The following is a 16,555-nucleotide window of genomic DNA, read 5'->3' as shown; positions in this document are numbered from 1 at the left end:
ACTAATTCCATTATCTTTAAAGTGAGTTTTTAGAACATCATGTCATAACATTACAAAATAACTATAGAGTCTTGCGGGAATGTTCCATGCATGTTGTTTTGGATGACGTCTCCATGAACATTAGTAGAACGTTTCTGTAATGTTTTCTCAGAACCAATTGAATTGAATCCAGATATATTAGCTGAAGCATGTTCTGGGAAAGTTTTTACATCATCATGTCATAACGTAACACTATAACTTTGAGACCATTGAAGTAATATTCCCTGCTTGTTGTTATGGGTGTTTCCAATAACATATCCATCAACATTAGCAGAACTTTTGTGTAATGTTTCCTCAGAACCACTTCTATTGCTCCCATGTTATGTTGTGGCAGAACATTACCGGAACATTGTGTTATTACATTCCATGGCATCCTAATAAGATTCTTAGGGGAACGTTCTGTGGCAGTTTTTTACAAATGTTGTAAACAACATTAGTGAATGTTACGAGAACATTCCAAGGATATTTAATTTCAAACATTTCTTTAAAAAATATTGGGTGATCAAAGCATTCTTTGAATGTTTGTGGGACGTTATTTATACTAATGATTTTTTTTCTTCATACTAACTACAACTTAAGGGGAATGTTGCCTAATGTCCTGGGAATGTTCCTGGTTTGCTGTGAGGGATATAGAGGCCGTTTAGATACTGTCCTTACCGTGAAGCCTCTCTCTGATCATCTGACTCATCCCACTCAGCGGGGCAAAGGGCTCTGGCACAGAGCCATGGTCCACCTGAGAGAAAAGCATTCCACGGGTAAAATTGCAGCATTACACAGACAGACACCCCCATACACTGACACCCCGCCACCCCAACACACACTCACAGCTTTGTGAAAGACATCCTCCACCAGTTGTCCTATGACTCTGTTGGGTGGAGGCAGGAGAGAGGCTTTGTGCTGAGACTCACAGGATTCCAAGATACTGTTCAGATTGACCCTGCGTTGGGCCAGGTCCTCGCACATGCTCAGTAGCAGGCTGTTAAGGTGGTCACTCAACTGGACCGGCTGGGAGAGACAAGAATAAAGATGAAAAACAAGGTATCAATCTCTCTCCAGGTATCAATATCAACGGAGGGAAAAAGAGAAGTGTGATGCGGTGCCTGAACATGCTTGAGAGAAAGTCTTGAGAGAACGAGTTGTTGTTCAACAAGTTTTATGTTTCTCAATTTTGAAGTCAATTAATGTTGAGGGCCACGGTAATGTATGGACCCACCTGATTCTGAGGTAGATGATAATCGACAGACCAGTAGAGAGTCATACCAAGTGAATACACCAGCATCTGGTAGAAGACAGAGAGATTAGAGTATGACACTCAATATGAGTCAGACATTAAATCCTTCTGGGAAAAAAATCTGCATGCCAAAACAATTCACATTAACACCGCAGATGGTGTATCCTTGTGTATTGTGTTTTGGTTTACACAGGCAAAGCACTGTCGACACAAGGGCAGCACTTACGAAAATGCATTTCCTCTAGCACCACTGGATGGCAATATGTGTGTGTTATCTTTGCTTCAAGTTACTTGAGGCTCATTGCTGTGTTAGTGCTGCCATCTACTGCATCAGGAGAACCCCCCCCCCCCCCCCCACACACACACACACACACAGCATAGTGCTGCCCCCTTGTGTATTAGCGTCAGTGCAGGGACTTAGCTTACTGCAGCAGTGTTAATGCTTTTAGTTAGTGCTGCTGGCCTAAGGCCATGTGAGAGATGGATTACATCATAAATCCTCTGTCTGTAGTGAACCAAGATAATCCACACTTACACCGCTCAACAGCAGAACTACTAATGTCAACATCAGAAACCACATTGCGATAGAGGCAAATCTAATGTCAGGTTTACATTTACACCTGATATATATGTAGATAGGATTTGGTGAGGGTAAGCTGACCTTAGGACTTTGCCTACGAAACGTCTAATTGGAGCTGGGGCTTGTGCACAATGTGTGTATGCTAACCTTCTCTATAGCAGGTTTGGTTGAGGAGGCACGGCCTTGCAGCATCTCTGGCGCGGTGAAGGCCATTGCCTCATCTGATAGGGTGCAGTTCTTAAACGCCAGTGTTCCAGTGGCCGAGAGCAGCAGGGAGGTGGGGCTTATGATGCTACACATACTGTTATGTCCTGAAAAGTGAATAGAAATATTCTGTGGAAATGACATGCAATACCTGATAAATCTCTAAATAAATCATGTTTCTCCACAAATCCATATATCCTTAGTATAATGTTATGTAATATTAAGAAGTATGTATAGTATATTGAGTTACTACATTAGCATTAGTCATTTTAAAGAACAGTACTGTAGTGTGTGCCCAGGAGTAGTATTTAGTATTAGTCAGTGGCAGTGAGTAAGTACATCAGGAGTATTACTGTACCTTTGTATGAGACATCGACCAGGGACTCTGCAGTGCCCAGGAGGAGGGACCACACCTCGTCCTCCAGAAGAGGGCCTCCTCGACACTCCAACACTTCCGCTAGCGTCACAAACGTGCTGCTCATCCTGCACACACACTACACACACACACACACACACACACACACACAACCGGGAGACAGACACATCAATCAAACAGTCAGTCTGTCACACTACACACACACACACACACACACAACTGAGCAGGTGATCAACTAGGGATCAGTCTCGAAAACTAATGTCATTAAGACTGATTTAATTTGCACTGCTCAACATATTTATTCATCTTTGGCCTCGTGTCTGTTTACTGCATATCGTCCATATAACATTACCATTTTAGCCATTACAGTTAGTTCCCTCTGTCTGGTGATTTTGTCACTGAGGTCTGATGGTGCGAAAGTAAACAAACAAGCCAATAGCAGTGATTCAGTAGCACTGAAGTAGACTTCCGAAGTTTAGCAGCACAGGTCAGTGAATAGCAACTGTTTGAGGTGCAGCCACCCCATTGAGATAATAAATCAATCCAGGGATGGAGATAAAACAAGGAAGTCCGAACCAGGATATTCAAGATAATTTTTTTGTTTTACCATTGTAAATAACAGGGAATAATTTGCAACTAAACAAAAATAGACCTCCCCATTTGTTTCTTCGAAATCTCAGCCACACCCTCTCCTCTGAGCCTTTTACTGTACGGACTGTCCCTGAGCCAATACTCAGAAACAGAGCCCGCTCATCCTAGTGCCAGCTCATCCAAACAGTATTTCCAGTACTCTAGTGTTTAGTGAAGTGTGATTGGATTTCATCAGTTAGATGTTAGCTGTTGAGATCTGTAACAGATCATCCGCTCAGTGGCTCACAATCAGTTTGTTTGGACATAATGAGCTTTCCTTGAGCCACACAGATCAGATGGACTGGACTCTAAAAGACTACAATATGTAGCTTAAAGTTATGTTTGTGTTTGTATTTATTTTTGCAACAAGATGGTGACGAGACTAAGACACATTTACAATATGCCTATATCTAAAAATACCTACAGACAAATTATTGATTGATTTACTGTATACAGCACCAGTCAAAAGTTTGGGCACACCTCCTCATTGCAGGGTTTTCCTTTATTTGTAATATTTTCAAAATTTTAGAATAATAGTGAAGACATCAAAACTATGAAATAACACATATGGAATCATGTAGTAACCAGAAAAGTTTTAAACAAATCAAGATATATTTTATATTTAAGATTCTTCAAAGTAGCCACCTTTTGCCTTGATGACAGCACACTTCTGGCATTCTCTCAACCACCTGGAATGCTTTTGTTGGAAAGCACTTGTTGGCTGAAAAGCACTTGTTGGCTGCTTTTCCTTCACTCTGCGGTCCAACTCATCCCAATTGAAGTCGGGTGATTGTGGAGGCCAAGTCATCTGATGCAGCACTCCATCACTCTCCTTCTTGGTATGCCAATCACACAAATTATTGGCATGCAGATTCACTGATAAAACATGAAGAATTATCATTCACGATTGACAGTGATTATGGTCTATTTTGAAATTAGGTATGCCTAACTTGGTGTTTGAGAGTCATTGTTGAGTGTTCCCTGCAGCGTACCATCGCAAATATGTGATTGGAACAATAGCTACAGAACGTATGATGAAACAAACACGTCTAAAACAGCATTGTTGTCTGAAAAGCATCTAAACAATGTTTTGTACTGATAGTAAATAATGGTATTTACAACTTAATTTCTTAATTTGACCTTTTATTGTATAATATTATCCAAGCATCACACAGAACACATCCACAACAAAAACTAATTCAATAAACTCATTCAAACAATGCGGACGCCAGATAGAAAATGTGCCAGGGGGAAAAAGTTAGTGAAAGACGTGTTCTGACTAGAGATGTGCAAATGTCTGCATACTTGATCAAATCATATCAAAAGTAATTCGTCACATGCGCCGAATACAACAGGTGTAGGTGTCACCTTACAGTGAAATGCTTACTTATGAGCACCTAACCAACAATTCAGTTAAAAAAAATATGGATAAGAATAAGAAACAAAAGTAATTAAAGAGCAGCAGTAAAATAACAATAGCGAGACTATATACAGGGAGGTACCGGTACAGGATCAATGTGGGGTGGGCACCAGTTGAGGTAATATGTACATGTAGGTCGAGTTATTAAAGTGACAATGCATAGATGATAACAGAGTAGCAGCGGTGTAAAAGAGGGGGGGACAATACAAATAGTCTGGGTAGCCATTTGATTAGCTGTTCAGGAGTCTTATGGCTTGGGGGTAGAAGCTCTTTAGAAGCCTCTTTGACCTAGACTTGGCACTCCGGTTTCGCTTGCTGTGCGGTAGCAGAGAAAACAGTCTATGACATGGGTGGCTGGAGTCTTTGACAATTTTCAGGGCCTTCCTCTGACATCGCCTTTTATAGAGGTCCTGGGTGGCAGGCCCCAGAGATGTATGCGGCTGTTCGCACTACCCTCTGTAGTGCCTTGCAGTCAGAGGCCGAGCAGGTGCCATACCAGGCAGTGATGCAACCAGTCAGGATGCTCTTGATGGTGCAGCTGTAGAAGCTTTTGAGGATCTGAGTACCCATGCCAAATCTTTTCAGTCTCCTGAGGGGGAGTAGGTTTTGTCGTGCCCTCTTCACGACTGTCTTGGTGTACTTGGACCATGTTAGTTTGTTGGTGATGTGGACACCAAGGAACTTGATGCTCTCAACCTGCTCCAATACAGCCCCGTCGATGAGAATGGGGTTGTGCTCGGTCCTCCTTTTCCTGTAGTCCACAATCATCTCATTTGTCTTGATCACGTTGAGGGAGAGGTGGTTGTCCTGGCACCACATGGCCAGGTCTCTGACCTCCTCCCTATATGCTGTCTCGTCGTTGTTGGTGATCAGGCCTACCACTGTTGTTTCATCTGCAAACTTAATGATGGTGTTGGAGTCGTGCCTGACCGTGCGGTCATGAGTGAACAGGGAGTACAGGAGAGGGCTGAGCACGCACCCCTGAGAGGTCCCTGTGTTGAGGATCAACGTGGCGGATGTGTTGTTACCTACCCTTACCACCTGGGGGCGGCCAAACAGGATGTCCAAGATCCAGGTGCAGAGGGAGATGTTTAGTCCCAGGGTCCTTAGCTTATTAATGAGCTTTGAGGGCACTATGGTGTTGAACGCTGAGCTGTAGTCAATGAATAGCATTCTCACATAGGTGTTCCTTTTGTCCAGGTGGGAAAGGGCAGTGTGGAGTGCAATAGAGATTGCATCATCTGTGCATCTTTTGGGGCGGTATGCTAATTGGAGTGGGTCTAGGGTTTCTGGGATAATGGTGTTGATGTGAGCCATGACCAGCCTTTCAAAGCACTTCATGGCTACAGACATTAGTGCTACAGGTCGGTAGTCATTTAGGCAGGTTACCTTAGTGTTCTTGGGCACAGGCACTATGGTGGTCTGCTTGAAACATGTTGGTATTACAGACTCCGTCAGGGTCAGTTTGAAAATGTCAGTGAAGACACTTGCCAGTTGGTCAGTGAATGCTCTCAGTACACATCCTGGTAATCTGTCTGGCCCTGTGGCCTTGTGAATGTTGACCTGTTTCAAGGTCTTACATTGGCTGTGGAGAACGTTATCACAGTCTTCCAGAACAGCTGGTGCTCTCATATGCATGTTTCAGTGCCATTTGCCTCGAAGTGAACATAGAAGTAGTTTAGCTCATCTGGTAGGTTGGTGTCACTGGGCAGCTCTCGGCTGTGCTTCACTTTGTAGTCTAATGGTTTGCAAGCCCTGCCACATCCGACGAGCGTCAGAGCCGGTGTAGCATGATTCGATCTTAGTCCTGTATTGACGCTTTGCCTGTTTGATGGTTCGTTGGGGGGCATAGCGGGACTTCTTATAAGCGTCCGGGTTAGAGTCCCGCTCCTTGAAAGCGGGAGGTCTACCCATTAGCTCAGTTTGGATGTTGCCTGTAATCCACGGCTTCTGGTTGGTGTGTGTACGTACGGTCACTGTGGGGACTACGTCATCAATGCACTTATTGATGAAGCCAGTGACTGATGTGGTGTACTCCTCAATGCCATCCGGAAGAATCCCAGAACATATTCCAGTCTTTGCTAGCAAAACAGTCCTGTAGCTTAGCATATGCTTCATCTGACCACTTTCTTATTGACCAAGTCACTGGTGCTTCCTGCTTTAGTTTTTGCTTGTAAGCAGGAACCAGGAGGATAGAATTATGGTCAGATTTTCCAAATGGAGGGCGAGGGAGAGCTTTGTATGCGTCTCTGTTTGTGGAGTAAAGGTGGTCTAGAGTTTTTTCCCCTCTGGTTGCACATTTAACAATCTGATAGAAATGAGGTAAAACAGATTTGAGTTTCCCTGCATTAAAGTCCCTGGCCACTAGGAGTGCCACCTCTGGATGGGCGTTTTCCTTTTTGCTTATGCATGTATACAGCTCATTGAGTGCGGTCTTCGTGCCAGTCATTTGAAATCAATTCATTAGGCCCTAATCTATGGATTTCACATGGATGGGACTGGGAGGGCATAGGCTCACCCACTTGGGAGCCAGGCCCACTCCCCGGGGAGCCAAGCCCAGCCAATCAGAATGAGTTTTTCCCTACAAAAGGTCTTTATTACAGACAGTTTCATCAGCTGTCCGGGTGGCTGGTCTAAGATAATCCCGCAGGTAAAAAAGCTTGATGTGGTGGTCCTGGGCTGGCGTGGTTACATAGTGGTTGGCAGTTGTGAGGCCAGTTGGACGTACTGCCAATTTCCGACTTCAACTCTATAACTTTATACATTTCGATGGACTGATTGACTGAGAAGGATGGACGAAAGGGAGAGAGAAAATATGAATAGAGAATATGATAATAGAGGGTGACACTTCTGAACCATCTTCCTCCCCATATGTTTATTACACCGAACAAAGAAAACACATGTAAAGTATGGTCCCATGTTTCATGAGCTGAAATAAAAGATCCTGGAAATGTTCCATATGCACAAACAGCTTATTTGTGACCCGTTTCAGGAAACTAGGCGTATGTCACAAGTCACGACTTCTTGGCAGAAATGCCTTCTAGAACATGTGAACTCTCATGTGCCTTAATAACAAACTTGTATGCCATCTGTAAATAAGAATACAATTGTTAAATTACGTTAAATTACGAACCTTGTTGGTTAAGCCAAAGACAGTCAGCAACCTTCCCCCTAGTCATGATTGGCTGAGATTATGAGTGGGCTGGACATGCCGAGAGAGGAGTTCGGATTGGTCTGCCATATACAGTAGAAGGCTTCTGTCTATTTGAGCTGGTAAGTCTGTGTTGGTAATCGTATCGAACACGGCTTTAAAAAAAAATGTATTGTGTAGGGGAGCTGCATAAGTGTTGCTCTCCACTTTGAGGGTTGAGTTTTGGAAGTCAGGTTTGTAGGACTCCTTTACCGCACATGCTTTTTCAGTTCTGCCCACATATTTTCTATAGGATTGAGGTCAGGGCTTTGTGATGGCCGCTCCAATACCTTGACTTTGTTGTCCTTAAGCCATTTTGCCACAATTTTGAAAGTACGCTTTGGGTCATTGTCCATTTGGAAGACCCATTTGCGACCAAGGTTTAACTTCCTGACTGATGTCTTGAGATGTTGCTTCAATATATCCACATCATTTTCTTTTCCTCATGATGCTATCGATTTTGTGAAGTGCACCAGTCCCTCCTGCAGCAAAGCACCCCCACAACATGATGCTGCCACCCCCGTGCTTCACGGTTGGGATGGTGTTCTTCGGCTTGCAAGCCTCCCCCTTTTTCCTCCAAACATAACGATGGTCATTATGGCTCAACAGTTCTATTTTTGTTTCATCAAACCAGAGGACATTTCTCCAAAAAGTACAATCTTTGTCCCCATGTGCAGTTGCAAACCGTAGTCTGGCTTTTTTAATGGCGGTTTTGGAGCAGTGGCTTCTTCCTTGCTGAGCGGTCTTTCAGCTTATGTCGATATAGGACTCGTTTTATTGTGGATATAGATACTTTTGTACTTGTTTCCTCCAGCATCTTCACAAGGTCCTTTGCTGTTGTTCTGGGATTGCACTTTTCGCACCAAAGTACATTCATCTCTAGGAGACAGAATGCGTCTCCTTCCTGAGCGGTATGATTGCTGCGTGGTCCCATGGTGTTTATACTTGCGTACTATTGTTTGAACAGATGAATGTGGTACCTTCATGCATTTGGAAATTGCTCCCAAGGATAAACCAGACTTGTGGAGGTCTACAATTTTTTTTCAAAGATCTTGGCTGAGATCTTTTGATTTTCCCACGATGTCAAGCAGAGGCACTGAGTTTGAAGATAGGCTAATTGACATCATTTGACTCAATTGGAAGTATACCTGTGGATGTATTTCAAGGCCTATCAGAAGCTTCTACAGCCATGACAATTTTCTGGAATTTTCCAAGCTGTTTAAAGGCACAGTCAACTTAGTGTTTGTAAACTTCTGACCCACTGGAATTGTGATACAGTGAATTATAAGTGAAAGAATCTGTCTGTAAACAATTGCTGGAAAAATTACTTGTGTCATGCACAAAGTAGATGTCCTAACAGACTTGCCAAAACTATAGTTTGTTAACAAGAAATTTGTGGAGTGGTTGAAAAACAAGTTTTAATGACTCCAACCTAAGTGTACGTAAATTTCCGACTTCAACTGTATCTCTGGATTACATCTTCAAACTAAGGGCAACCGTGCTATGGCACCCGTGACAGGGAGACGCTTCCATCATGCATGATGATGTATACGGCTAAGATAGCTAGCTACATTTTGACAGAAAGTGGTTTCATTTCAAGCTAAAGTGTACTGTTAGCTAGCTAGCTAACATTAGCTAGCTAGCTGACGTTAGCTGGCTGGCTCCCTAGCTAACGTTACATGTATGATGTTATTATTCGTATCCCAGAGCCATTTGCTTTGCTAGTTAGAGCCATGGCTAGCTAACACTGAACCTGATTAGTTGGCTCCCTGTTCCGTGAATTAAGTTATCAATGTTCTTAAACCGAACTTCAATTAAACTACTCAGTCTGCCCCCCCAGAGTGTGTAAGATTCTGGTTGAATGAAGCAGATGGTTAGCCAGCCCACAAGTGTCAAAACGTTTATTTATGAGAGCTCTGAAATCCTTACAATGTACAAAGCCTTTTATATTAACACACACACACACACACACCAGTAGAGAACTCCACCCCGCTTTAGGCGGCTGTATTTTTCCACAGTACACATACATTCCTTATCAACCTTGCCACCTGTCTTCTAATCTCCTGCCAACTAGCTGTTCCCAGGCAGTTGTTTCTCTCCCTATCTTAGGGAGGCATCTTCTCCTGTTCCTTTCCCAAGGTTGTCTTATCAACTCTGCCCTGCTCATTTTGAAGTGGTAACAGTACAGTATTGGAATATAGTTTAACCCATTATTATAGCCTTATTTCGAATACATTTCAACAGGTTATAGGGTTTCTGAGTGAAATCATTTTGTCAATTTAATGATAGAATTTAATCATATAATTTCCATTACACTCCCAGCAGATTCATGTAGGGTAGTCATGTTCATTGTTGTTTAACTAGCTAATGTTAGCTGGCTGGCTCATTAGCTAATGTTACGTGACTTGTGTGATTGTTTACCTAGCTACATGTCTTAAGCTAAAGTGTACACTCATTGAATATGGCCAGTGTCAGTAAACTTCGGCAAAAAAAGCTAATGAAATTGTTGCCAGCAGACCTGGTTAGGCTGTTTATGTTATCCAGTGGTAAACCAATTTTTTATTTTACCTTTATTTAACTAGGCAAGTCAGTCACTGTCAATGATAACCCACTGTTCCTAGGCTAACTGCCTTGTTCAGGTTTTCTTTTTTACCTTGTCAGCTCGGGGATTTGATCTTGCAACCTTTTGGTTACAAGTCCAACACTCTAACCACTAGGCTACCTGCCACCCCTCAAATCATTGGCCAGAGCGTCAAGTGTGCGCTCTGAACGCTGCGAGAGCGAAACGAGATGTGTGGGGCTAAATCTTAAGAGGGTGTGAACAATGCTGAATGGGTTTAGACAAAGATCACTTTTGAGAAAATGGCCTTTGAATGTTTTGGTATCTAGTGAAGAGCTCCTTCACTACATACCAAAACATTTAAAGGCCATTTTCTCAAAAGTGATTTTACAAGTTTATCAACTTTCAAAGCAGAATTACTTTCTCATTGTATCTCAAAAATGCAGTGTACGATATACCATTTTGTAGCCGTGAGTCTCTACTTTTATCCAATGTAAAAAACGCCTTTTCAAATTTTGGTACACAAGACTGAATCCAGGTGATGAGTCACACTTCTCTCAAATTTAGGGCACACATTTGTTTACATCCCTGTTAGTGAGCATTTCTCCTTTGCAAAGATAATCCATCCACCTGACAGATGTGGCATATTAAGAAGCTGAATAAACAGCATAGTCATTACACTAAAATGTGTGATTTTGTCACAACACAATGCCACAGATATCTCAAGTTTTAAGGAAGTGTGAAATTGGCATGCAGACTGCAGGAATGTCAACCAGACCAGTTGGCAGCAAATGGAATGTTCATTTCTCTACCATAAGCAGCCACCAATGTTGTTTTAGAGAATTTGTCAGTACGTCCAACCGGCCTCAGACGAAGTGTAACCACGCCAGCCCAAGATCTCCACATCCACCTTCTTTACCTACGGGATTGTCTGAGACCAGCCAACCGGACAGCTGATGAAACTGTGGGTTTGCAAAACCAAAGAATTTCTGCACAAACTGTCAGAAACGTTTCAGGGAAGCTCATCTGCGTGCTCGTCATCCTCACCAGGGTCTTGACCTGAGTGCAGTTCGGCATCGTAACCAACTTCAGTGGGTAAATGCTCACCTTCGATGGCCACTGGCACGCTGGGGAAATGTGCTCTTCACGGATGAATCCCGGTTTCAGATGGCAGACAGCACGCATGGCATTGTGTGGGCGAGCGGTTTTGCTAATGTCAACGTTGTGAACAGAGTGCCCCATGGTGGCGGTGGGGTTATGGTATGGGCAGGCATAAGCTACGAACAACGAACACAATTGCATTTTATCAATGGCAATTTGAATACAGAGATACAGTGACGAGATCCTGAGGCCCATTGTCATGCCATTCATCCGCCGCCATCACATGTTTCAGCATGATAATGCACGGCTCCATGTCACAAGGATCTGTACACAATTCATGGAAGCTGAAAATAACCTGCATAATCACCAGACATGTCATCCATTGAGCATGTTTGGGATGCTCTGGATCAACGTGAACAACAGCATGTTCCAGTTCCCAACAATATCCAGCAACTTCGCACAGCCATTGAAGAGTGGGACAACATTCCACAGGCCACAATAAACAGACTGATCAACTCTATGCGAAGGAGATGTGTCGCGCTGCATCAGGCAAATGGTGGTCACACCAGATACTCACTGGTTTTCTGATCCACACCCCTAAATAGTTTAAGGTATCTATGACCAACAGATGCATATCTGTATTCACAGTTATGTGAAATCCATAGATTAGGGCCTCATGAATTTATTTAAATTGACTCATTTCCTTATATGAACTGTAACTCAGTAAAATCTTTGAAATTGTTGCAGGTTGCATTTATATATTTGATTACATAATTTTTCCCTTATCAGTTTACACACAATACCACATAATAAGAAAGCAAAAATACCCTTTACTCAGTACTTTGTTGAAACACCTTTGGCAGTGAGTCTTCTTGGGTATGTCATGACTCTCCTAAGAGGATCCGAAGGATCGGGTTACAGTGGGTCAGCTCTACAGTGCCCTCTCTCTCCCGCAGAGGAGGAGTGGGATGAAGTAAATAACTGGATCGTAAATACCTTGCAGAAACTCTGTCTTTGGGCTCTGCAGTATTGAATATGGAATGTCTGAGTGTTACAACAGAGAGACACTTGGCCAAAATTTTTACATCAAATGGTTGGACATTGAAACAATATTTCTAACATAAATAATGTGGTAAATGGTTGGTGGGGCGCTAAACAATAATCATGTCAAATAAATTGTTGTTTTGTGATATCATTAAGGATGGTGTAACCAAATAACGGTAACTCTACAAATGTATATGTCTCAGTTATCAGATTTACATCTTCATGTTGTGTTACTTATATGATTAAATATGAAACTATTTGTGAGAAGATAAAATGTGATTTTAGCCTTCTAAATGAGAATTGTTTTTCAGGTAAAGTTTTACCAATTCAGTAACAATATGCCCCTGTGAGCACAAAAATTACACCAAAAGGTGGGAATGCACCAGAGTGTTTATAAAGGACTCCTAAAGAATTAACATACTAGACCGAACAACATGAGGATCATCCACATGTTGAAATGGTTGGAATCTCTAAAGACCAGTATACTGTAACGGTTTTGACTTGAAGTTATCGTTTATAGGGGTGCCAGGTAGGTTGTCCCTACCAGAGAAAATATTGGTTTCTCCTTTTGGTTTGGGAGGGAATGAGTCCCATCTGGTCCATCAAGTCTACACCAATACAAAGGATTCATGTAAAAGTCAGGATGGAAATACACGTTTCATAAACCCTTAAAACATTGGAAAGAACTTCAAAAACAACTATTCTTTTGCGTGGGTTGTATTACCAACATAAATGATCACACACACAACAATATAACAAATAATGAGCTCTGGTTCCTCCAGAAATGTCCTTTACCTCGGGCCTAAAAAGAGTCCAACCCGGTAAAGAAGTTCAGGGAACTCAAGTGACCTTAGTCACGCAATGTTTGTCCGTTCATACCAGTGTAGCGTAAACCCAGTATCAATCAAAATAACAAATATTTTACCACACAACTATAAAGCGTATCACATCTTAATACGTCCTCACTTACCTTTACTTCATAAATCACGGTATACATCACACCAAAACAAATGAAATACCGTATACAAAAAGGTTGTAGTCAGTCGGTCAGTCAGACAAGCCAATCCGCCGACAGATCTCCAGCGGAGAAAGGCCACGAAGAACAACAGAGAGGTGTAGTCCACGGACGCAAAGAGTGGATCCGATCCTGGGTAAACTTGCTATTAGGCTACAAAGCACACTTTTAAAGGCAACACAACAAACGGAAGAGAGACGCTTCGGAACTGAGAGTTGAACACATCCTCATTCACGTCTCCATCACAAATCCACTTTTGCACAGCTGATGCTGGCTATTTAATTGGGAATTAAAGGGAAAGTGCCCTATTGGAAGGAGAAGCACTGAGACGGTTCAGAAAAATTCAGGGCCGTCACAATACGTGCAGCAGGAGCTGAATACATTGTGAAATGGTTTAAAGGATACAATAGCAGAAAATGACAAGACCCTCTGAAACTCTCTCTCTCGAAGAAGACTACACAGGAAAATTTAGTCTGCAGCTGTTTATGCACTGTTAGCCTAGGAAACGTGACAGAAGATGAGACAAAGAACAATTTCCTCTCACCACTATAGGTATCTCTTGGGTATCTATTCTAAACAAACAGAGTAAAGGACAAGGCCCGCTGAACACCGCGTGGTACACCTCTTGAAGATCCATTCTAACAGACACTCTGAGACCAAGAAGCTATGACAACAAAGGACATGGTAACCACTGGTGGACAACCAGAGACTTACACAACCAGAGACTTTTACACAGTCAGAGACTTTCCATCTAAAAACCTGTTTTTGCTTCGTCATTATGGTGTATTGTGTGTAGATTGCAGAGGATTTTAAAAAAATGTAATATATTTTAGATTATTAATGCTGTAACGTAACAAAATGTGGAAAAAGTCAAGGGGTCTGAATATTTTCCTAAGGCACTGTACATGCCAACAATCTCACATATCATGAAAAACAATGACATAAAGTAATGGCTGCTGTATAAACTTCTAGGAGCGGGAGAGATGTCCCACGCTCTTCTCACTGTAGTAGAGTGACACTGACTGTACCTCATGTGCACAACAAAGACATGCTTTGAATTATATTTTCAATTAGTGTGTCAGAAATTAGGAGGAATATCAAATCACAGACTCAGAAATGTACTTTCATGCATATTTTCAACACTTTAGGGTGAGTATCTGGATAACCTACAAAGGCACATACTGAAAGTAAGTATTAGTGATGGGAAGTTTGGCCCTTTTTACTCAGACTCAGATCTTTTCGACTCATTCAGTCAAAAGAACAAATCTTTCGATTTATTTTGTTCGTTCGAGTTAGTAATGTCCAGGACCACCTTAGAACAATGAACTGAAAACTCGAAAGTCATGATTTTACAAGCCATATTGGCTTATTGGAGCTGTCATTTGTAACTGACTTGTAAAAGTGTGCTTTAAAAAATGTACATTTGTTGGTTGCTAGGAATACAAATAAGGTCAAGGTCTAGTTGTAGGCTCAACCGGACTAGATTGTGAACGACATTTGGCAGAATGCATTGCTTGACTGTCGTGAGGGTGGTACACACAATATAGTTTGCGAATTGCAGTTCGAGTTTGTTGAGCAGTATGTTTTGGTTCTATAAAGCTGTCTATCAAAACATTCAATAATCAATTCATTTAATTCATTCTTGCACCATGCGATCAATGATCAGTTCTAAGAATGTCTTTTTCTTCTTTATGCTGCCTGCAGAATTATCTATTTTCCTGCGCTAATGAATATGACAGACTTTTGTTGGTCGGAGCACGTCTCTGGACCGCTGAGCCAGAGGAGCGTGTATCAATACTGCAGTAGGACTCATTGTAGCCAGCAGGTCAGAACAACAAAGTACTGAAATGAACGAGTCACTCAGAAAAACAAATCAGGACTCAAGTCAGTAAAAAGAGTTTTTCAAAAAGAACAAATCGTTTCTGAACTGAACATCACTAGTCAGTATGCAGTTGTAGAGTAGCCTACATAAGCCCACAACTATAAGCCTACCTTTTTGCATTTTATTTTGCAAGTAGCCTACATGGACATGACAACATATAGCCTATAATGTTTTGGAGTACTTTCATCTAAAAATGAGATACAATGGGCTTACAACCGGAGATACAGAACAGGCCCTAACTATCCAATTATCTAATTGTATTAGCAGGTGATAGACTAGCCCAGTGTTCCCCAAAGGGGTGCACATTTTGGTTTTTGCCCTAGCACTACACAGCTGATTCAGATAACCAACTCAGCATCAAGTTTTGATTATTTGAATCAGCTGTGTAGTGCTAGGGAAAAATGCTGGACTAGCCCTTGATCATGACACTCAGTTCCATTACATTACACATAAGAGTCATTGGACGAAGGCATCTTCTGCACAAGGGGTTTTATTCAGAGCCCCGACGCTTGGTCTGAACATCAACACGCAACGATTGTGGTGTGGTTTTGGAAGAATAAGGACCTTCCCACTGGGCACAGACGTAAATTCAATGTCTATTCCAAGTTGGGTCAATGTTTTATTGAAATGATGTGGATTCAACCAGTGTGTGCCCAGTGGGTTAACTTTCATATCAGCGATAAATAATTTTCAAAAAACAAAAGGTTCAATTGACACACCTTTATAGGGTTAGGGTTCCCACACAGACTTATTGCCATGTTACAGTGCTTGTTTACAGAAAACAGATGGAAGACAGAGTGGAATGCCTGTGCTCTATGCGTCTACGAACACCTGTGATTCCATTTTGTATCACAAGGTATAATGGATTTATATTATAGTCCAGTTGGGGGCGGTAATGCAACATATCGGATGCCAACTGCCGTTAAACTCCAAAGAAGAAGAACACCTACGCGTAAATGGAAGACAGACGCAACAAACGTGTCACTGAAAAGTACTGTTGGCTGCAACAGTGTTAAACCCGGTTAAAACATTGTACATTAAGTGTGTATTTTGCTTTTATATTTATGTGATATGGAAGTTGAGGGATTAATATTTCTAGAACAATACCACAATTGAGAATATATTCACGTTTAGATGGAGTATTTGGCTGTTTTGGCTTCCAGAGCAAGTTTGCCTTTATACAGAACATGTAAGGTCCTTGGACTATAAGGAATAGTGTTAGCTTCCTTTAGTCCATTATTGGGATAGTCAAAGGCTGAATTACACTTCAGGAATTAAAAAGA

At 42.0% G+C, this 16,555-nt stretch overlaps 1 protein-coding gene across 1 annotated transcript in view; it reads right to left on the bottom strand.

The window, feature by feature from the left end:
• ptpn20 (protein tyrosine phosphatase non-receptor type 20) overlaps positions 1–842 on the bottom strand; it is a 96,075-nt gene extending 95,233 nt beyond the window's left edge. The window contains exon 1 of the mRNA XM_029753292.1: positions 697–842. Within this exon, the coding sequence (XP_029609152.1) occupies positions 697–787 (91 nt within the window). The 5' untranslated portion in view covers positions 788–842. The remainder of the gene's footprint in view (positions 1–696) is intronic.
• Between the last annotated feature and the right edge of the window lie 15,713 nt (positions 843–16,555).

Source organism: Salmo trutta, chromosome 5 (genome assembly GCF_901001165.1).
Source record: "Salmo trutta chromosome 5, fSalTru1.1, whole genome shotgun sequence".
NCBI classification, from domain to species: Eukaryota; Metazoa; Chordata; class Actinopteri; order Salmoniformes; family Salmonidae; genus Salmo; species Salmo trutta.
The sequence above is the reverse complement of the archived record's forward strand: the minus strand, read 5'-3'. Positions and strand labels throughout refer to the sequence as shown.